Source organism: Eschrichtius robustus, chromosome 5 (genome assembly GCF_028021215.1).
Source record: "Eschrichtius robustus isolate mEscRob2 chromosome 5, mEscRob2.pri, whole genome shotgun sequence".
Classification (NCBI taxonomy): Eukaryota; Metazoa; Chordata; class Mammalia; order Artiodactyla; family Eschrichtiidae; genus Eschrichtius; species Eschrichtius robustus.
Genome location: NC_090828.1, coordinates 123,019,183 through 123,042,496, shown reverse-complemented (window position 1 = coordinate 123,042,496; position 23,314 = coordinate 123,019,183). Strand labels below are relative to the sequence as shown.

The 23,314-nt window shown below is 38.8% G+C and overlaps 1 protein-coding gene across 1 annotated transcript in view; it reads left to right on the top strand.

The window, feature by feature from the left end:
• RAB3GAP1 (RAB3 GTPase activating protein catalytic subunit 1) overlaps positions 1-23,314 on the top strand; it is a 121,524-nt gene that overhangs the window by 11,234 nt on the left and 86,976 nt on the right. The window contains exon 3 of the mRNA XM_068545220.1: positions 6,611-6,686. Within this exon, the coding sequence (XP_068401321.1) occupies positions 6,611-6,686 (76 nt within the window). The remainder of the gene's footprint in view (positions 1-6,610; positions 6,687-23,314) is intronic.

The following is a 23,314-nucleotide window of genomic DNA, read 5'->3' as shown; positions in this document are numbered from 1 at the left end:
TTCCATTTCTCTAGGAGCTTGGTCAAAAAGGATCTTGCTGTGATTTATGTCATAGTGTTCTGCCTATGTTTTCCTCGAAGAGTTTGATAGTGTCTGGCCTTACACTTAGGTCTTTAATCCATTTTGAGTTTATTTTTGTGTATGGTGTCAGGGAGTGTTCTAATTTCATACTTTTACATGTACCTGTCCAATTTTCCCAGCTCCACTTATTGAAGAGGCTGTCTTTTCTCCACTGTATATGCTTGCCTCCTTTATCAAAGATAAGGTGACCATAGGTGCGTGGGTTAATCTCTGGGCTTTCTATCTTGTTCCATTGATCTATGTTTCTGTTTTTGTGCCAGTACCATATTGTCTTGATTACTGTAGCTTTGTAGTATAGTCTGAAGTCAGGGAGTCTGATTCCTCCAGCTCCGTTTTTTTCCCTCAAGACTGCTTTGGCTATTCGGGGTCTTTTGTGTCTCCATACAAATTTTAAGATGATTTGTTCTAGCTCCGTAAAAAATGCCATTGGTAATTTGATAGGGATTGCATTGAATCTGTAGATTGCTTTGGGTAGTATAGTCATTTTCACAATATTGATTCTTCCAATCCAAGAACATGGTATATCTCTCCATCTGTTGGTATCATCTTTAATTTCTTTCATCAGTGTCTTATAGTTTTCTGCATACAGGTCTTTTGTCTCCTTAGGTGGGTTTATTCCTAGGTATTTTATTCTTTTTGTTGCAATGGTAAATGGGAGTGTTTCCATAACTTCTCTTTCAGATTTTTCATCATTAGTGTATAGGAATGCAAGAGATTTCTGTGCATTAATTTTGTATCCTGCAATGTTACCATATTCATTGATTAGCTCTAGTAGTTTTCTGGTAGCATCTTTAGGATTCTCTATGTATAGTATCATGTCATCTGCAAACAGTGACAGCTTTACTTCTTCTTTTCCGATTTGGATTCCTTTTATTTCTTTTTCTTCTCTGATTGCTGTGGCTAAAACTTCCAGAACTATGTTGAATAATAGTGGTGAGAGTGGGCAACCTTGTCTTGTTCCTGATCTTAGTGGAAATGGTTTCAGTTTTTCACCATTGAGGACAATGTTGGCTGTGGGTTTGTCATATATGGCCTTTATTATGCTGAGGAAAGTTCCCTCTATGCCTACTTTCTGCAGGGCTTTTATCATAAATGGGTGTTGAATTTTGTCGAAAGCTTTCTCTGCATCTATTGAGATGATCATATGGTTTTTCTCCTTCAATTTGTTAATATGATGTATCACGTTGATTGATTTGCGTATATTGAAGAATCCTTGCATTCCTGGAATAAACCCCACTTGATCATGGTGTATAATCCTTTTAATGTGCTGTTGGATTCTGTTCGCTAGTATTTTGTTGAGGATTTTTGCATCTATGTTCATCAGTGATATTGGCCTGTAGTTTTCTTTCTTTGTGACATCTTTGTCTGGTTTTGGTATCAGGGTAATGGTGGCCTCGTAGAATGAGTTGGGGAGTGTTCCTCCCTCTGCAATATTTTGGAAGAGTTTGAGAAGGATAGGTGTTAGCTCTTCTCTAAATGTTTGATAGAATTCGCATGTGAAGCCATCTGGTCCTGGGCTTTTGTTTGTTGGAAGATTTTTAATCACAGTTTCAATTTCAGTACTTGTGATTGGTCTGTTCATATTTTCTATTTCTTCCTGGTTCAGTCTCGGCAGGTTGTGCATTTCTAAGAATCTGTCCATTTCTTCCAGGTTGTCCATTTTATTGGCATAGAGTTGCTTGTAGTAGTCTCTCATGATTGTTTGTATTTCTGCAGTGTCAGTGGTTACTTCTCCTTTTTCATTTCTAATTCTCTTGATTTGAGTCTTCTCCCTTTTTCTCTTGATGAGTCTGGCTAATGGTTTATCAATTTTGTTTATCTTCTTGAAGAACCAGCTTTTAGTTTCATTGATTTTTGCTATTGTTTCCTTCATTTCTTTTTCATTTATTTCTGATCTGATCTTTATGATTTCTTTCCTTCTGCTAGCTTTGGGGTTTTTTTGCTCTTCTTTCTCTAATTGCTTTAGGTGCAAGGTTAGGTTGTTTATTCGAGATGTTTCCTGTTTCTTGATGTAGGCTTGTAGTGCTATAAACTTCCCTCTTAGAACTGCTTTTGCTGCATCCCATAGGTTTTGGGTCGTCGTGTCTCCATTGTCATTTGTTTCTAGGTATCTTTTGATTTCCCCTTTGATTTCTTCAGTGATCACTTCGTTATTAAGTAGTGTATTGTGTAACCTCCGTGTGTTTGTATTTTTTACAGTTTCTTTTCCTGTAATTGATATCTAGTCTCATAGCGTTGTGGTCAGGAAAGATACTTGATATGATTTCAATTTTCTTAAATTTACCCAAGGCTTGATTTGTGACCCAAGATATGATTTGTCCTGGAGAATGTTCCATTAGCACTTGAGAAGAAAGTGTATTCTCTTGGTTTTGGATGGAATGTCCTATAAATATCAATTAAGTCCATCTTGTTTAATGTATCATTTAAAGCTTGTGTTTCCTTATTTATTTTCATTTTGGATGATCTGTCCATTGGTGAAAGTGGGCTGTTAAAGTCCCCTACTTTGATTGTGTTACTGTCGATTTCCCCTTTTATGGCTGTTAGTATTTGCCTTATGTATTGAGGTGCTCCTATGTTGGGTGCATAAATATTTACAATTGTTATACCTTCCTGTTGGATCGATCCCTTGATCATTATATAGTGTCCTTCTTTGTCCCTTGTAATAGTCTTTATTTTAAAGTCTATTTTGTCTGATATGAAAATTGCTACTCCAGCTTTCTTTTGATTTCCATTTGCATGGAATATCTTTTTCCATCCCCTCACTTTCAGTCTGTATGTGTCTCTAGGTCTGAAGTGGGTCTCTTGTAGACAGCATATATATGGGTCTTGTTTTTGTATCCATTCAGCCAGTCTGTGTCTTTTGGTGGGAGCATTTAATCCATTTACATTTAAGGTAATTATCGATTTGTATGTTCCTATTCCCATTTTCTTAAATATTTTGGGTTTGTTATTGTAGGTGTTTTCCTTCTCTTGAGTTTCTTGCCTAGAGAAGTTCCTTTAGCATTTGTTGTAAAGCTGGTTTGGTGGTGCTGAACTCTCTCAGCTTTTGCTTGTCTGTAAAGGTTTTAAGTTCTCCATCAAATCTGAATGAGATCCTTGCTGGGTAGAGTAACCTTGGTTGTAGGTGTTTCTCCTTCATCACTTTAAGTATATCCTGCCACTCCCTTCTGGATTGCAGAGTTTCTGCTGAAAGATCAGCTGTTAACCTTTTGGGGATTCCCTTGTGTGTTATTTGTTGTTTTTCCCTTGCTGGTTTTAATATGTTTTCTTTATATTTAATTTTTGATAGTTTGATCAACATGTGTCTTGGCGTGTTTCTCCTTGGATTTATCCTGTATGGGACTCTCTGTGCTTCCAGGACTTGATTAACTATTTCCTTTCCCATATTAGGGAATTTTTCAACTGTAATCTCTTCAAATATTTTCTCAGTCCCTTTCTTTTTCTCTTCTTCTTCTGGGACCTGTATAATTCGAATGTTGGTGCGTTTAATGTTGTCCCAGAGGTCTCTGAGACTGTCCTCATTTCTTTTCATTCTTTTTTCTTTATTCTGCTCTGCAGTAGTTATTTCCACTATTTTATCTTCCAGGTCACTTATCCGTTCTTCTTCCTCAGTTATTCTGCTATTGATCCCGTCTAGAGTATTTTTAATTTCATTTATTGTGTTTTTCATCATTGTTTGGTTCCTCTTTAGTTCTTCTACGTCCTTGTTAAATGTTTCTTGCATTTTGTCTGTTCTATTTCCAAGATTTTGGATCATCTTTACTATCATTATTCTGAATTCTTTTTCAGGTAGACTGCCTATTTCCTCTTCATTTGTTAGGTCTGGTGTGTTTTGACCCTGTTCCTTCACCTGCTGTGTGTTTTTTTGTTTTCTCATTTTGCTTATCTTACTGTGTTTGGGGTCTCCTTTTCACAGGCTGCAGGTTCGTAGTTCCCGTTGTTTTTGATATCTGTCCCCAGTGGCTAAGGTTGGTTCAGTGGGTTGTGTAGGCTTCCTGGTGGAGGGGACTAGTGCCTGTGTTCTGGTGGGTGAGGTTGGATCTTGTCTTTCTGGTGGGCACGTCCACGTCTGGTGGTGTGTTTTGGGGTGTCTGTGGCCTTATTATGATTTTAGGCTGCCTCTCTGCTAATGGATGGGGCTGTGTTCCTGTCTTGCTAGTTGTTTGGCAAAGGGTGTCCAGCACTGTAGCTTGCTGGTCTTTGAGTGAAGCTGGGTCTTGATGTTGAGATGGAGATCTCTGAGAGATTTATGCCGTTTGGTATTATGTGGAGCTGGGAGGTCTCTTGTGGACCAGTGTCCTGCAGTTGGCTCTCCCACCTCAGAGGCACAGCCCTGATGCCTTGCTGGAGCACCAAGAGCCTTTCATCCACACGGCTCAGAATAAAAGGGAGAAAAAATAGAAAGAAAGAAAGAAAGAGGATAAAATAAAATAAAATAAAGCTATTATAATAAAAAATAAGAAAAAAAATTATTAAGAATAAATTTATTAAGAAAAATTTTTTTTTTAATTTTTAAAGGTAGAAAATAAGGAAAAAATTATTAAGAAATCATTTATTAGGAAACAAAATTTTTAAGTAAAAAAAAAAAAAAAGGACACACCTAATCCTAGGACTAATGGTGAAAGCAAAGCTATACAGACAAAATCTCACCCAGAAGCATACACGTATACACTCACAAAAAAAGGAAAAGGGGAAAATTTAATATATCCTGCTCCCAAAGTCCACCTCCTGAATTTGGGATGATTCGTTGTCTATTCAGGTACTCAACAGATGCAGGCACATCAAGTTGTTTGTGGAGCTTTAATCCGCTGCTCCTGAGGCTGCTGGGAGAGATTTCCCTTTCTCTTCTTTGTTCGTACAGGTCCTGGGGTTCAGCTTTGGATTTGGACCCGCCTCTGCATGTAGATCGCCTGAGGGCGTCTGTTCCCCGCCCAGAGATCGCCTGAGGGCGTCTGTTCCCTGCCCAGACAGACCGGGGTTAAAGGAGCAGCTGACTAGGGGGCTGTGGCTCACTCAGGCTGGGGGGAGGGAGGGGTACGGATGCGGGGCGAGCCTGCGGCGGCAGAGGCCGGCGTGATGTTGCAGCAGTCTGAGGCGCGCCGTGCGTTCTTCCGGGGAAGTTGTCCCCGGATCACGGGAGCCTGGCCGTGGCGGGCTGCACCGGCTCCCGGGAGGGGCGGTGTGGAGAGTGACCTGTGCTCGCACACAGGCTTCTTGGTGGCTGCAGCAGCAGCCTTAGCGTCTCATGCCCGTCTCTGGGGTCTGCGCTGATAGCCGCAGCTCACGCCCGTCTCTGGAGCTCGTTTAGGCGGCGCTCTGAATCCCCTCTCCTTGCTCGCAGCGAAACAAAGAGGAAAGAAAAGGTCTCTTGCCTCTTCGGCAGCTGCAGGGCAGCTGCAGACTTTTTCCCGGACTCCCTCCCCGCTTGCTGTGGTGTGCTAATCCCTTCAGGCTGTGTTCACGCCGCCAACCCCAGTCCTCTCCCTGCGATCCGACCGAAGCCCTGAAGCCCGAGCCTCAGCTCCCAGCCCCGCCTGCCCCGGCGGGTGAGCACACAAGCCTCTCAGGCTGGTGAGTGCTACTCGACACCGATCCTCCGTGCGGGAATCTCTCCACTTTGCCCTCCGCACCCCTGTGGCTGCGCTCTCCTCCGTGGCTCCGAAGCTTCCCCCCTCTGCCACCCGCAGTCTCCGCCCGCGAAGGGCCTTCCTAGTGTGTGGAAACCTTTCCTCCTTCACAGCTCCCTCCCACTGGTGCAGGTTCCGTCCCTATTCTTTTGTCTCTGTTATTTCTTTTTTCTTTTGCCCTACCCAAGTACGTGGGGATTTTCTTGCCTTTTGGGAGGTCTGACGTCTTCTGCCAGCGTTCAGTGGGTGTTCTGTAGGAGCAGTTCCACGTGTAGATGTATTTCTACTGTATCTGTGGGAAGGAAGGTGATCTCCGTGTCTTACTCTTCCGCCATCTTGCCCAGACCCCTCGGGAATTTTTTATTTTTTAAAATTTATTTATTTTTGGCGGCGTTGGGTCTTTGTTTCTGCACACGGGCTTTCTCTAGTTGCGGAGAGCGGGGGCTACTCTTCGTTGCAGTGCGCAGGCTTCTCATTGCGGTGGCTTCTCTTGTTGCGGAGCACGGGCTCTAGGTGCGCAGGCTTCAGTATTCGTGGCACTCAGGCTCAGTAGTTGTGGCTCGCGGGCTGTAGGGTGCAGGCTCAGTAGTTGTGGCACATGGGCTTAGTTACTCCGCGGCATGTGGGATCTTCCCGGACCAGGGATCGAACCCGTGACCCTGCATTGGCAGGCGAATTATTAACCACTGGGCCACCAGGGAAGTCCCTCAATCTAAGAATTCTTGGGTTAAAGATGATTTTCATTTTTATTTCACATCCATAAATTAGGCTAACAATACTAAACTTACTGAGTCTTCTTTGTTGAAAGTGTTAAAATATTAAAAAAAAAACTTTTAAAGAAATTATATAACAATAGGAAAAAATGTGGTTACATATTTAGAAAGTTTTTTCCTCTTTCCTAGGTTTATTTCCAAAATTGAAGAAGTCTTGAATGACTGGAAACTGATTGGAAACTCTTTGGGAAAGCCACTTGAAAAGGTCAGATCTATTTGCTGGTATCTCTAAATGAGTATTTGCTTTGAAACTTCTATTTTTAAGTCTTTTGCTGCATTTGATACATTTAAAGTAAATGCTTTTAAAGTTACATATAATCTATGAACATAAAATGGCATCTGGAAGAACTTGGATTGGAATCTATGGCGAACAACATTTGTAAGATACTTGTGACCTGTGTTTTAAATAATAAAATTTTGTATGTATAATGTCATTCTTTGTGAGTGATTTTATTTCTGTTTCTCCTGGTGTTTACTTCTCTCTTGCTTTCTCCGTTAGAATGTTTGAAAACAGTTTTTCAAATTTTTTTGGTCAGAGAAAAATTGCAACTACCACCTTCTTGGGTAGAGTATTTTGCGTAACTAATGAGGAAAAATCTTGGTTTCAACAACTAACTTGATGTCATTAGTAGTTATTTTACTCAGTTTTTGTATTTTATGATACCACTAATAATGTTTGTCTTTCCCCCCTTCTTTTTTTTAACTTTATGGATGTTTTGAGGATATTTAAGAATGAAAAAAAATATTCAAAATTGAGGTGAAACTAATCCTAACCTAAGATATTGATAGTTTCGCTCATAAACCATGCTGCAAATGTTTACTGAAGCACATACTCTGAGAACAAACCTAGATTTCCTGTATTTCACTGAAGGGAACTAACAGTTTGATTTTAGGCTTATATAGATGCTCTCTTTGTTAGGTAAATTCTTTTCAAGTAAATTTGATCATTGTTTTTTTTAAAAATCTATTCTTAACTGCAGTTTACCCCTATGTAAGGAACTCTCAATTCTCAATATTTGCTAGGGTTTTTCAGCTTTATTGTGATGTTAACAGAATTTGAGACTCTCAAAGTATTATGATTTTTTTCTTTAGCCATATGAATAAGAGCAGAAAAATCACATCATTTAATATAGTGAAATATATACATTAAATCAACTGTGTTTAAATATTTTATGATTGTATTTTTGATTAGAGGAAATGTGAAGTTCTGAGACACAGATATTCTATTCCACTTGAAACGAAGACAGCAGTTGATATAAATGCCAATAAAATTAAAGGCAAAACAAGCTGGATATAACTGGAGTGGGAAGTGATTTGTACTATCAAAAAGAGAGCTGAACTGTGTATTTGTGAGCTTTGATATTGTATTCCTTAATTCTTTGATTTACACATATTCACTGCGTATCCTTTATGTGCCATGTCTGAAGACGTAGTGAACAGGGTAAGATCCTTGTTTGCCACTGCACATGAATTTTCATGAGAGAGAGGTAATTAATAAGTAAATGAGATTAAAATTCTAGATGCTAAATTCAACTTTGGGATTTAAGTTGGGTAATGTATTCAAAGTAGGTAGCGTATTGCTATCAGGTAGTAGGGGCAAAAGGAGTGTTTTCTCCCTACAGGTAGTAGTAAATAAATCAAATACGGAAAATATGAACACATTTCAAGGTGAGCTGTAACTATGATGAATAAGATTAAAGAAAGTGTAAAGGAGTATATATGTGCTGTATATATTCAGCATAAAAAAGAAAATTTAGAGCATACCTTAGTAAGAGATTGTAATTTATGTCAAGGACAGTGATTACCAATTCTCTTCCTCCACTGGGGGAGAATTAAGAGAAATTATTTTTTAAATACCTTTAATTATGGAAAATTTCAAAAATAGTATAGGGAACCCCCATGTGTGTGTCACTCAGATTCAACAATTCTTCCATTTCTTATTTCAATATTACCCCTATCTACTCGCCACCCCTACTCGATTTTTTTTAAATAGTTTTTTTTTTAATAAACTATATATAATGCACAAAACTGCTTATTTTGGTAAATGTTTATATCATGTAAGATTCCTCACTCAAGATATTGGACATTCTGTCATCCCAGAAATGTCCATAGTGAACCTTTCCACTTGATTCCCATGTTCCTCACTCATGCCTTCTCCCTGCAACGCCCCCTGCCCCCTGCCCTTCCAAGGCATCTGCTGTTCTTTTCCTTTTTTCTTTTAAACCATAGCTTACTTTTGCCTGCTCTGCGATTGGATATACGTGCTATCATACAGTACATAGTTTTTATGCTGGCTTGTTTTACATAATATTTGAGATTATTCTAGGTTGTTGCAGGTATCAGTATTTTTATTGCTGAGTAGTAGTCTGTTGTATGAATGAATATACCACAGTGTGTCACTTGTTGACAGACATATTCGCTATTGTGAATAAAGCAGAACATTCTTACATGAGGCCTTTTGCAGAGGTATGTTTTTATTTCTCTTGGGTAAATATCTAGGAGTAGAAGTACTGGGTCATAGGCTAAGTGTATGCTTAACTTTATGAGAAATTGCTAGATCTTTTGTAACATTTTACCTACCCACCGGCAATATGTGAGAGTTTGGGTCATTTCATATTTTCACCAATAGTTGTTTGTTTTCAGTCTTATAAATTTTAGTCCTCCTAATGGGTATGTAGTTTGTGGAATTAATTTGTATTTCTCTTTCTGGTTTTACTTTTGTATTTCTGTGACGAGTATTGGTATTGATCACTTTTTTCGTGTGCTTGTTAGCCATTTGTGTGTCATCTTTTGTGAAATGTCTGTTCAAGTTTTTTGTCCATATTTTAAATTGGGTTGAGTTTTTATTGAGTTGTAGGGATCTTTTAGTTCTTTTATATATTCTGCTTTTAAGTCTTTTCACAGATAGTACTTTTGCTAGGTTGTGAAGATATGTTTTCTTCTAGAATTTATCATTTTAGCTTTTATTTAGGTATATGACCCATCATGAACTAATGACATGTATGGTGTGAGGTGGGAATCACAGTTCAGTTTTTTACATATGGCTATCTTGTTCTAGAACCTTTTGTTGAAAACACTTTTTTCTCCATTGAATTGCTTTGTTGCCTTTGTCAGACAGTTGACCTAGGGGGGTCATATTCTGGAATCTGTATTCTGTTTCATTAATCTATTTGAAAATCCTGATGTCAATACCACATTGTCTTGACTACTGTAGTTTAGGGTTTCCCAGTTTTGGCACTATTGAAATTTTGGGCCAGGTTGTTGTGGGGCTGTCTCGCGTATTATAGAATTTTAGTAGTATCCCTGTCCTCTGCCTGTTAGATCCCAGTAGCATCCTCCCCGTGGTGAAAACCAAAAATGTATCTAGACATTGCCAAATGTCCCCTGAGGTGCAAAATTGCCTCCAACTGAGAACCACTGAATAGCTTTAGAGTAAGTCCCAAATTTAGTTAATGTAAATTCTCTAGCTTTTGTTGTTTTCCCAAATTGTTTTGTCTATTCTAGGACCTTTGTTTCCATTATGAATTTCAGAATGAGCTTGTCAGTTTATATAAAAAGGATTATGATTATGCTGGGACTATGATTGGGATTGTGTTGAATTTATAGATTACTTTGAGGAGAAGTAACATTTTGACAATCTTGAAGCTTGACATCTCTTCACTTATTAAGTCATCTTTATCGCAGCAATGTTTTATAGCTTTTGATGAGGTCTTGCATTTTTTTGTTAAATTTATTACTAAATATGTTATATGATGCAGTTGGAATTGTTTTTAAATTTTCTTTTTCATTTGTTTGTTGCTAGTGCATAGACATAAAATAAAATTTTGTATATTGATTTGGTATCTTGAGACCTGGTTAAATGTAAAGATTCATAATCTTTTTGTTAATTCTTCTGCATCTTCTACATGCATAGTCATGTTGTTTGCAAATAGGGACAGTTTTACTTCTTTTTCAATTTTTGTACCTTGCATTTCTTATTTTTAATTGCACTAACTGGGACCTTTAATAAAATTTTGAATAGAATTGTTGAGAGTAGACATCCTTGCCTCCTTCCCAATTTTAAGGGGGAAATGTCCAGCTCTTCAATACTCAGAATTGTAGGTTTTTCATAGGTGTCCTTTATAACACAGGGGAAATTCTGTTCTTAATTAGCTGAAAGGTTTTTTTGAAATCATGGGTATAATTTATTCAAATCTTATTCTGTACCTATTGAAACAGTCAGATGGTTTTTCTTTTTTATTCTCTGAATATGGTTAAGTATGTTGATTAATTTTTTTTTATTGTGGTAAAATATATACAGATGGTCTCCAACTTACGGTGGTCTGACTTAGGATTTTTCGATGGGTATGATACAAAAGTGATACACACTCAGTGGAAATTGTACTTTGAATTTTGAATTTTGATCTTTTCCCAGGCTAGCCTGTGTGGTACAGTACTCTCTCGTGATGCTGGGCAGCAAGCTGCAGCTCCCAGTAAACCATTCGATCACGAGGGTAAGCAACTGATACACTTAAAACTGTTCTGTACCCGTGTAACCATTCTGTTTTTCACTTTAAGTACTCAAAAAATTACATGAGGTAGTCAGCATTTCATTACAAAATAGGCTTTGTGTTAGATGATTTTGTCTAACTAGGCTAATGTTAAGTGTTCTGAGCATGTTTAAGGTAGGCTAGGCTAAGCTATAATATATGATAGATTAGGTGTATTATGTTGACTTAACGATATTTCCAACCTATTATGAGTTTATTGGGCCATAATAACACCATCATAAGTCAAGGACGATTTGTACAAACGGTTTACCACTTTAACCATTTTTTTTTAAAGTTTTTAATTATTTATTTATTTATTTATTTTTGGCTGTGTTGGGTCTTCGTTTCTGTGTGAGGGCTTTCTCTAGTTGCGGCGAGCGGGGGCCACTCTTCATCGCAGTGTGCGGGCCTCTCACTGTTGCGGCCTCTCTTGTTGCAGAGCACAGGCTCCAGACGCGCAGGCTCAGTAGTTGTGGCTCGCGGGCTCTAGAGCACAGGCTCAGTAGTTGTGGCTCGCGGGCTCTAGAGCACAGGCTCAGTAGTTGTGGCTCACAGGGCTAGTTGCTCCACGGCATGTGGGATCCTCCCAGACCAGGGCCTGAACCCGTGTCCCCTGCATTGGCAGGCAGATTCTCAACCACTGCGCCACCAAGGAAGCCCCGATTAATGAGTTCTAGTAGTTTTCTGGTGATAGATTTCTAAATTAAAATCTTTTTTTTATTGACGTATAGTTGATGTACAATGTTGTGGCAATCTCTGCTGTACAGCAGAGTGACTCACGTATACACATACAGACATTCCTTTTTTCATATTCTTTTCCATTATGGTTTATCACAGGATATCGAATATAGTTCCCTGTGCTATACAGTAGGACCTTGTTGTTTATCCTTTCTATGTATAATAGTTTACATCTGCTAATCCCACACTCCCAGTCCTTCCCTCTCAAGAATTCTAGTTTTAGTGCTCACTCCCTTTGTGGCATTGGGCCATCTCAGTTAGTTTTTGCTGCTGCTGGCGTTGCCTCTCTTAAAAGTATTCACCAGAAGCTTTAAAATGATATTTGCTTAAGTAGAATAGAATATAAACTAATAGAATTACTTAACACTTATTTGCTGTAAAAAGTATCAATGGCTTCCTTAGAGCTCCTAGAAGTTAAAAACTTAGCACCTAGCTGGGAAAAAATAAAACTCTATGTAATGTATTTTGGCTGAAAAGGTTCAGGTTTCATCAGAGATAGATGAGACGTCTCTTCAGACATTTTTAGTTCTATTATTTCATAGTTTTTATTTTTCTTTTGTATATTTTAAAAGATTTTTTGGGGCTTCCCAGGTGGCACAGTGGTTAAGAATCTGCTTCTCTTTGCAGTGGCTTAGCACGGGCTCTGTGCATGTGGGCTTCAGTAGTTGTGGCACGTGGGCTCAGTAGTTGTGGTTCGAGAGCTCTAGAGTGCAGGCTCAGTAGTTGCTCCATGGCATGTAGGATCTTCCTGGACCAGGGCTCAAACCTATGTCCCCTGCATTGGCAGGCGGATTCTTAATCACTGCGCCACCAGGGAAGTCCCTGGTGTATTTTAAAGTAAGTTAGTATTTAGTTTAATATGTCTGCATTTAATTTTGTAAGTAGCTCTTTTCTTTATATTTTGATTTTATTTTTTACTTTTTTCCTCCTTTGACTTAGTAATTTTTCTCCTTTTTTCTTTGATTCTGATTTAGTAATTTGATTTTTTCCTCCTAATGAATTTTATATATCCTGCAGTTGGCAAGTCTAATGGGTGAGTCATTTTCTAAAAATTTGGTTGTAAATATGGCTGATGAGAATTTTGACTGTATTTTTCTATAGTGAGGAGGAAATGTTTAAATTATGTTTTCAGGGTAGTGCCCAAAATATTAAAATTCTCTCCCTGTTACTGGAGCCATGTAGTCAGTCTCTTCAGCTACTTCCTTTTGTTCATTTATTGTTTTATTCACTTTTCATTCATTCATTTATAGAGTTCCTACTATGGATCAGGAATTGTTATTCTGCTTCCTGTTGATTAAAACAACCTCTCTACCCTCCCTCACCTCCAGATTGTTAAATACTTTACCTCTTTACTCCATAGTCATTTTATCTATTCCTCAGCTATCAGTATAGTCAACCCTCCATATCTGTGGGTTCCACATCTGCAGATTCAACCGAGGATCAAAAATATTGTAAAAAAAAAATTCCAGAAAGTTCCAAAAAGCAAAACTTAAATTTGTGGCACTGGCAACTATTTACATAGTATTTACAACTATTTGTATAGCATCTACATTGTATTATGTATCATAAGTAATCTAGAGATGATTTAAAATACACAAGAGGATGTGCATAGTTTCTATGCAAATATTACACTATTTTATGTAAGGGAGTTGACTATCTGATGATTTTGGTATCTAGGGGGCTGTGGGAGAGACGTCCTTAAACCAGTTCTCTACAGACACCAATAGAGGACTGTATTCTTTCTGTTCCTCCCTCCATGAAGTGTACAACCAATGACTTGTAGGTGTTCAAGTGGTTAATCCCAAATTAGATCTCTGAACTCAGTTGCTTAAGCAAATTATGGTTGGGACTTCCCTGGCAGTCCAGTGGTTAGGATTCCACGCTTGCAATGCAGGGGGCATGGGTTCGATCCCTGGTCAGGGAATGAGGATCCCACATGCCATGTGGTACAGCCAAAAATAAATAAATAAATAAAAATAAAAAATTTAGGGAAAAAAAGAGAAAATTATGGTGGAAGTTAGGTTTTATCATGTTAGTAGAATTAGAGTTAAGCCAGTTTAAAGGATGAAGTTCTTTGTGGACAGAGGGACCTCACCACCATTTTTAATGGGAGTTCTTAACCCAGGTCTTAGGTCTCTTTAAATTGTGTACATGCTTAATTTTTTTTATACATGCTTAATTTTTAATGTGAATATGCATGATTTTCCTGGCAGATGGTCCAGAGCTTTCATCGGATACTTAAAGGAACGTGTGACTCAAAAAAGATTAAATAAAAGCTACTATTTTCAATTTTGTTTCGTATGCATTTACTATTTAAAGAATTAATGTATTTTGTTTTGGTTGAGTACATATCCAAAGGTTTACTTGATCATGAAGTTTTTTTTTTTTTTTTAAATTAATTAATTAATTAAATTTTGGCTGCGTTGGTTCTTTGTTGCTGCGCACAGGCTGTCTCTAGTTGCAGTGAGCGGGGGCTACTCCTTGTTGCAGTGCATGGGCTTCTCATTGCAGTGGCTTCTCTTGTTGTGGAGCATGGGCTCTAGGTGTGTGGGCTTCAGTAGTTGTGGCACGTGGGCTCAGTAGTTGTGGCTCGCAGGCTCTAGAGCGCAGGCTCAGTAGTTGTGATGCACGGGCTTAGTTGCTCCGCAGCATGTGGGATCTTCCCGGACCAGGGATTGAACCCGTGTCCCCTGCATTGGCAGGCGGATTCTTAACCACTGCGCCACCAGGGAAGTCCGATCATGAAGTTTTGTACCCCACACACAAGTAATAATTTTTAAGTCAGTGAAATTTGTCCTTAATATACCTCTACCTCCCTAGTCTTTTACTCAGTCTCTGGTATCCTGGCCTCAAGTTTTGACTCAAGTCAGCCCTACCCTTAAATGTTGAATGCTCCAAAATTACCTGCTTCTTTCCTTTGTTTCCTGTTTCTATCCCCATCTCCAAAATATAATGCTAATCTTACTTGGGTTAGCAGAGTGTAGTTTTTTATTAATTTATTTAAAAAGATTTGAATGGGTGATAATCACTTGATCTTACAAAAAGTATTTTGGTTTTGTATGCTACTAAAATGCTAAAGGAAAATAAAAATGAAATTGAAATTGTTACTCTTCCAGGGAGAGTTCCTTATCCTATCAATGACTAAAGTAATTCACAGAAACTGCTTTTGGGCTCCTAGCCTGAATTCCTTTCCACCATACAATGCTCAAGTTTTTAATGTTTTTAAAAGGACACCAGTGGAATTTCAGGAAAATGTAAGAAAAGTAAATAAACAGCTTTAGATTGTATGGAGAAATATTTGGGGGCAAGATATCTGTCTTATGGCCTAGAAAGTTGTCTTCTGAAGTCAGTTTCCTGAAATTGTCTTTCCTGTCCTTTCCATTTTCTAGTTTTGAGGTCAGAATATTTTTATTAAAATTTAAAAAACCCTGTAACTGCAAAAATAATATAACCAAATCAAATAATGTTTGTATTTCAAAAGTGACAGTTTCCTCCTCATCACTTCCCTTCTGCCCATCTCCTTTTCAGAGCTAACAGTGTTTAACTGTTTGATATTCTATTCCGTGTGTCTGTGTCATACCTTTAAAAAAAAAGATCTGTTTTGTGCTACAACTGCCCTTTTAAAAAAACTTTATATTTTGTTGGCTTTTTTTCCAAGATAAGACACAGACATCTATCTCATTATTTTAACGCTTGCATTGTAGTGCACTGTATAACTGTACCATAATGTCTTGTTTATATTCCTATTGAAAGTATATTTAATTTTCAGTTTTTGCAGTTGTAGCACTGGGGTAGTAAGCATTATTGTACATACATTTGCAGACTTGTATGAATATTTCCATAACAGTTCTAAAAGTAGGATTACTAAGTCAAAGGGAATGTGTTTTTTATTTTTGATAAATACAGCTTTGTTTTCCACCAAGATGATTGAATGTACTTCTGCTCTCCTCATGCATGGCACATGAATGCACCCATTTCCTCAGTCCTCCAACACAATTTTCATTATATTTTTGTCAATGTAAAACTATCTAATTTTTATGTATATTTTCCTGAGCACTGTTGAAAATGAGTGTTCCTTCATGTTTATTAAACATTAGAATTTCCCTTTCGATTGCTCATTATATACATTCACCAATTTTCTACTGTCTTACTGAGTTATAGAAGGGCTTTGTTAATAACTGTGTTGCAGATCTTTTGCCTAGCCTGTCATTTTTCTTTTAATTTGAATGTGTCTTTTGCATTACAAAAATTATAAATTTTTCATTTTAGCAAAGAACATAAGAAAACTTGTAAAAAAAAATTACCAATTTAACCATTGTTAAGTGTACAGTTCAGGCATTAATTAAGTGCATTCACACTGTTGTGCACTGATTACCACCATCCATATCGAGAACTTTTTCATCATCCTAAACTGAAACTATACTCATTAAACACTAACAACATCATATGAAAGGAATCATACAATATTTATGTCTGGCTTGTTTCTCTTAGCATAATGTCTTCAAAGTTTACCCATATTGTAGTGTGTGTCCATTTCATTCCTTTTTAAGGCTGAAATAAAAGTCTATTATATGTATATGCTACACTTTGTTAATCCATTCATTCGTCATTAGACACGGGTTGCTTCTACCTTTGGCTATTGCAAATAATGCTGCTATGAATATGGTTGTACAAATACCAGTTTGAGTCCCTGCTTTTAAGTCTTTTGGGTATATACCCAAAAATGGGATTGCTAAATCATTGGTGGTTCTATTTTTAAGTTTTTGAAGAACCACCATATTGTTTTCCACAGCAGCTGCATCATTTTGCAGCATCATAGTGTCTGGCACATCATAGTGTCTGGCCTTACATTTAGGTCTTTAATCCATTTTGAGTTTATTTTTGTGTATGGTGTTAGGGAGTGTCCTAATTTCATTCTTTTACATGTAGCTGTCCAGTTTTCCCAGCACCACTTATTGAAGAGGCTGTCTTCTCTCCATTGTATATTCTTGCCTCCTTTATCAAAGATAAGGTGACGATATATGCATGGGTTTATCTCTGGGCTTTCTATCCTGTTCCATTGATCTATATTTCTATTTTTGTGCCAGTACCATACTGTCTTGATTACTGTAGCTTTGTAGCATAGTCTGAAGTCAGGGAGCCTGATTCCTCCAGCTCCGTTTTTCTTTCTCAAGATTGCTTTGGCTACTTGGGGTCTTTTGTGTTTCCATACAAATTGTGTAATTTTTTTTTAAACGGTTTTTTGTTCTTTTTTAAAAATTAATTAATCAATTTATTTATTTTTGGCTGTGTTGGGTCTTCGTTTCTGTGCGAGGGCTTTCTCTTGTTGTGGCAAGCGGGGGCCACTCTTCATCACGGTGCGCGGGCCTCTCACTATCGCGGCCTCTCTTGTTGCGGAGCACAGGCTGCAGACGTGCAGGCTCAGTAGTTGTGGCTCACGGCACATGTTGCTCCGCGGCATGTGGGATCTTCCCAGGCAAGGGCTCGAACCCGTGTCCCCTGCATTAGCAGGCAGATTCTCAACCACTGCGCCACCAGGGAAGCCCAATTGTGTAATTTTTTGTTCTAGATCTGTGAAAAATGCCATTGTTAGTTTGATAGGGATTGCAATGAATCTGTAGACTGCTTTGGATAGTATAGTCACTTTCACAGTGTTGATTCTTCCAATCCAAGAACATGGTATATCTCTCCATCTATTTGTATCATCTTTAATTTCCTTCATCAGTGTCTTATAGTTTTTTTGCATACAGGTCTTTTGTCTCCTTAGGTAGGTTTATTCCTAGGTATTTTATTCTTTTTGTTGCAGTGGTAAATAGGAATGTTTCCTTAATTTCTCTTTCAGATATTTTATCATTAGTGTATAGGAATGCAAGAGATTTCTGTGCATTAATTTTGTATCCTGCTACTTTACCAAATTCATTGATTAGCTCTAGTAGTTTTCTGGTAGCATCTTTAGGATTCTCTACGTATAGTATCATGTCATCTGCAAACAGTGACAGCTTTACTTCTTCTTTTCCAATTTGTATTCCTTTTATTTCTTTTTCTTCTCTGATTGCTGTGGCTAAAACTTCCAAAACTATGTTGAATAATAGTGGTGAGAGTGGGCAACCTTGTCTTGTTCCTGATCTTAGTGGAAATGGTTTCAGTTTTTCACCATTGAGAACGATGTTGGCTGTGGGTTCATCATATATGGCCTTTATTATGTTGAGGTAAGTTCCCTCTGTGCCTGCTTTCTGGATGATTTTTATCATAAATGGGTGTTGAATTTTGTCAAAAGCTTTTTCTGCATCAATTGAGAGGATCATATGGTTTTTGTCCTTCAATTTGTTAATGTGGTTTATCACACTGATTGATCTGCATATATTGAAGAATCGTTGCATTCCTGGGATAAGCCCCACTTGATCATGGTGTATGATCCTTTTAATGTGCTGTTGGATTCTGTTTGCTAGTATTTTGTTGAGGATTTTTGCATCTATGTTCATCAGTGATATTGGCCTGTAGTTTTCTTTCTTTGTGACATCTTTGTCTGGTTTTGGTATCAGGGTGATGGTGGCCTCGTAGAATGAGTTTGGGAGTGTTCCTCCCTCTGCTATATTTTGGAAGAGTTTGAGAAGGATAGGTGTTAGCTCTTCTGTAACTGTTTGGTAGAATTCACCTGTGAAGCCATCTGGTCCTGGGCTTTTGTTTGTTGGAAGATTTTTAATCACAGTCTCAATTTCAGTGCTTGTGATTGGTCTGTTTATGTTTTCTATTTCTTCCTTGTTCAGTCTTGGAAGGTTGTGCTTTTCTAAGCATGTGTCCATTTCTTCCAGGTTGTCCATTTTATTGGCATAGAGTTGCTTGTAGTAATCTCTCATGATCCTTTGTATTTCTGCAGTGTCAGTTGTTACTTCTCCTTTTTCATTTCTAATTGTGTTGATTTGAGTCTTCTCCCTTTTTTTCTTGATGTGTCTGGCTAATGGTTTATCAATTTTGTTTATCTTCTCAAAGAACCAGCTTTTAGTTTTATTGATCTTTGCTATTGTTTCCTTCATTTCTTTTTCATTTATTTCTCATCTGATATTTATGATTTCCTTCCTTCTGCTAACTTTAGGGTCTTTTTGTTCTTCCTTCTCTAATTGCTTTAGGTGTAAGGTTAGGTTGTTTGAGGTGTTTCTTGTTGTTGAGGTAGGATTGTGTTGCTATAAACTTCTTTCTTAGAACTGCTTTTGCTGCATCCCATAGGTTTTGGGTCATCGTGTTTTCATTGTCATTTGTTTCTAGGTATTTTTTGATTTCCTCTTTGATTTCTTTAGTGATCTCTTGGTTATTTAATAGTGTATTGTTTAGCCTCCATGTGTTTGTATTTTTTACAGTTTTTTTTCCTGTAATTGATATCTAGTCTCATAGCGTTGTGGTCAGGAAAGATACTTGATATGATTTCAATTTTCTTAAATTTACCCAAGGCTTGATTTGTGACCCAAGATATGATCTGTCCTGGAGAATGTTCCATTAGCACTTGAGAAGAAAGTGTATTCTCTTGTTTTTGGATGGAATGTCCTATAAATATCAATTAAGTCCATCTTGTTTAATGTATCATTTAAAGCTTGTGTTTCCTTATTTATTTTCATTTTGGATGATCTGTCCATTGGTGAAAGTGGGGTGTTGAAGTCCCCTACTATGATTGTGTTACTGTCAGTTTCCTCTTTTATGGCTGTTAGCGTTTGCCTTATGTATTGGGGTGCTCATATGTTAGGGGCATAAATATTTACAATTGTTATGTCTTCTTCTTGTATTGATCCCTTGATCATTATGTAGTGTCCTTCTTTGTCTTTTGTAATAATCTTTATTTTAAAGTCTGTTTTGTCTGATACGAGAATTGCTACTCTAGCTTTCTTTTGATTTCCTTTTGCATGGAATATCTTTTTCCACCCCTCACTTTCAGTCTGTATGTGTCCCTAGGTCTGAAGTGAGTCTCTTTTAGAGAGCATATATACGGGTTCTGTTTTTGTATCCATTCAGCCAGTCTGTGTCTTTTGGTGGGAGCATTTAATCCATTTACATTTAAGGTAGTTATCGATATGTATGTTCCTATTACCATTTTCATAATGTTTTGAGTTTGTTATTATAGGTCTTTTCCTTCTCTTGTGTTTCCTGCCTAGAGAAGTTCCTTCAGCATTTGTTGTAAAGCTGGTTTGGTGGTGCTGAATTCTCTTAGTCTTTGCTTATCTCTAAAGGTTTTAATTTCTCCCTTGAATCTGAAAGAGATGGTTGCTGGGTAGAGTAATCTTGGTTGTAGGTTTTTCTCTTTCATCACTTTAAATATGTCCTGCCACTCCCTTCTGGCTTGCAGAGTTTCTGCTGAAAGATCAGCTGTTTACCTTATGAGGATTCCCTTGTGTGTTATTTGTTGTTTTTCCTTTGCTGCTTTTAATATTTTTTCTTTGTATTTAATTTTTGATAGTTTGCTTAATATGTGTCTTGGCGTGTTTTTCCTAGGATTTATCCTGTATGGGACTCTCTGCACTTCCTGGTATTGATTGACTACTTCTTTTCCCATATTAGGGAAGTTTTCGACTATAATCTCTCCAAATATTTTCTCAGTCCTTGTCTTTTTTTCTTCTTCTTCTGAGACCCCTATAGTTCGAATGTTGGTATGTTTAATGATGTCCCAGAGGTCTCTGAGACTCTCCTCAATTCTTTTCATTCTTTTTTTTTTAATATGCTCTGTGGTAGTTATTTCCACTATTTTATCTTCCAGGTCCCTTATCCGTTCTTTTGCCTCACTTATTCTGCTATTGATTCCTTCTAGAGATTTTTCAATTTCATTTATTCTGTTGTTTATCATTGTTTGTTTGCTCTTTAGTTCTTTTAGGTCCTTGTTCAGCGTTTCTCCGTTCTATTTCCAAGATTTTGGATCATCTTTACTATCATTACTCTGAATTGTTTTTCAGGTAGACTGCCTATTTCCTCTTCCTTTGTTTGGCTGGTGGGTTTTTACCTTGCTCCTTCATCCGCTGTGTATTTCTCTGTCTTCTCAATTTGCTTACCTTACTGTGTTTGGGGTCTGCTTTTCACAGGCTGCAGGTTCGTAGTTCCCATTGTTTTTGGTGTCTTCTCCCAGTGGGTAAGGTTGGTTCAGTGGGTTGTGTAGGCTTCCTGGTGGAGGGGACTGGAGCCTGTGTTCTGGTGGATGAGTCTGGATCTTGTCTTTCTGGTGGGCAGGACAGCATCTGGTGGTGTGTTTTGGGGTGTCTGTGACCTTATTATGATTTTAGGCAGCCTCTCTGCCAATGGGTGTGGTTGTGTTCCTGTCTTGCTAGCTGTTTAGCATTGGGTTTCCAGCACTGTAGCTTGCTGGTCGTTGAGTGGAGCTGGGTCTTAGCGTTGAGATGGAGATCTCTGGGAGAGCTTTCGCCATTTGTTATTACTTGGAGCCGGGAGGTCTCTGGTGGACCAGTGTCCTGAACTCGTCTCTCCCACCTCCGAGGCACAGGCCTGACACCTGGTGAGAGCACCAAGACCCTGTCAGCCACACGGCTCAGAAGAAAAGGGAGAAAAAAATTAAAAAATAAAGTAAATGGAGTTATTAAAATAAGAAATAAAAAAATTATTAAAAATAAAAAATTAAAAAGTAATTAAAAAAGGAAAGAAAATGAAAGAAAGAAGGAAGAGAGCACCCAAACCAAAACACAAATCCAACAATAAGTGCTAAAAACTATACTAAAAAAACAAAAACAAAAACGGACAGAGAGAACCGTAGGACAAGTGGTAAAAGCAAAGTTATACAGGCAAAATCACACAAAGAAGCATACACCTATACCCATAAAAAGAGAAAAAGGAAAAAAATATATATATCTACATTAAAAAAAAGAGCAAGCAAATCAATAAACAAATCTACCAATGATGATAAACTCTAAATACTAAACTAAGATAAACATAAAACCAGAAATAAATTAGATGCAGATAGCAAACCCCAAGTCTACAGTTGTCCCCAGAGTCTACTGCCTCAATTTGGGTTGATTCATTGTCTATTCAGGTATTTCAGAGATGCAGTGTACATCAAGTTGATTGTGGAGATTTAATCCGCTGCTCCTGAGGCTGCTGGGAGAGATTTCCCTTTCTCTAATTTGTTCATACAGCTCCTGGGGTTCAGCTTTGGATTTGGCCCCGGCTCTGCATGTAGGTCTCCTGAGGGCGTCTGTTCCCGCCCAGACAGGATGGGTTTAAAGCAGCTGATTAGGGGGCTCTGGCTCACTCAGGCCAGGGGGAGGGGGAGTACGGAATGCAGGGCGAGCCTGAGGCAGCAGAGGCCGGTGTGACATTGCAACAGCCTGAGGCCCTGTGTGTTCTCCCGGGGAAGTTGTCCCTGGATCACGGGACCCTGGTAGTGGTGGACTGCACAGGCTCCTGGGAGGGGTGGTGTGGATAGTGACCTGTGCTTGCACACAGGCTTCTTGGTGGCTGCAGCAGCAGCCTTAGCGTCTCATGCTCGTCTCTAGTGTCTGTGCTGATAGCCACGGCTCATGCCCGTGTCTGGAGCTCGTTTAGGCGGTGCTCTGAATCCCCTCTCCTCGTGCACCCCGAAACAATGGCCTCTTGCCTCTTAGGCAGGTCCAGAGTTTCTCCCGGACTCCCTCCCGGCTAGCTGTGGCGCACTAGCCCCCTTCAGGCTGTGTTCACGCAGCCAACCCCAGTCCTCTCCCTGGGGTCTGACCTCTGAAGCCTGAGCCTCAGCTCCCAGCCCTCGCCCACCCCGGCAGGTGAGCAGACAAGCCTCTCGGGCTGGTGAGTGCTGGTCGGCACCCATGCTGTGTGCGGGAATCTCTCCGCTTTGCCCTCTGCACCGCTGTTGCTACGCTCTCCTCTGTGGCTCCGAAGCTTCCCCCCTGCCCACCCCCCTGTCCCGTCTCTGCTAGTGAAGGGGCTTCCTAGTGTGTGGAAACTTTTCCTCCTTCACAGCTCCCTCCCAGAGGTGCAGGTCCCGTCCTTATTCTTTCGTCTCTGTTTTTTCTTTTATCTTTTGCCCTACCCAGGTACGTGGGGAGTTTCTTGCCTTTTGGGAAGTCTCAGTCTTCTGCCAGCGTTCAGTAGGTGTTCTGTAGGAGTTGTTCCACGTGTAGATGTATTTCTGATGTATTTGTGGGGAGGAAGGTGATCTCCATGTCTTCCTCCTCCGCCATCTTGAAGGTCTCTTTGCTCATTTTTAAATGCAGTTGTTAAGTTGTAAGAGTTCTTTATTACATTCTAGATATTAATCTCTTATTGAGTTGGCCAAAACGTTCGTTCGGGTTTTTCCGTAAGATGTTACGGAAAAACCCGAACGAACGTTTTGGCCAACCCAATATATGATATATAACCTGCAAATATTTTCTCCTATCCTCTTCCCTACCTTAGCTCTATCCTATTTCTTCTTTCCATCCAGGGTGTTCAGAGGAATTCTCCTCAACTAATACCGTTATCATGTTACAAGCCTACACAGAAGCCTTCAAAGGCTCTTCATTGCCCACAGGGTGAAGTTGAAACTCCTAGAACTGATATTCGTAGACATCCACTGTCAGATCTCTACCTTTTTTTTTTCTCTATT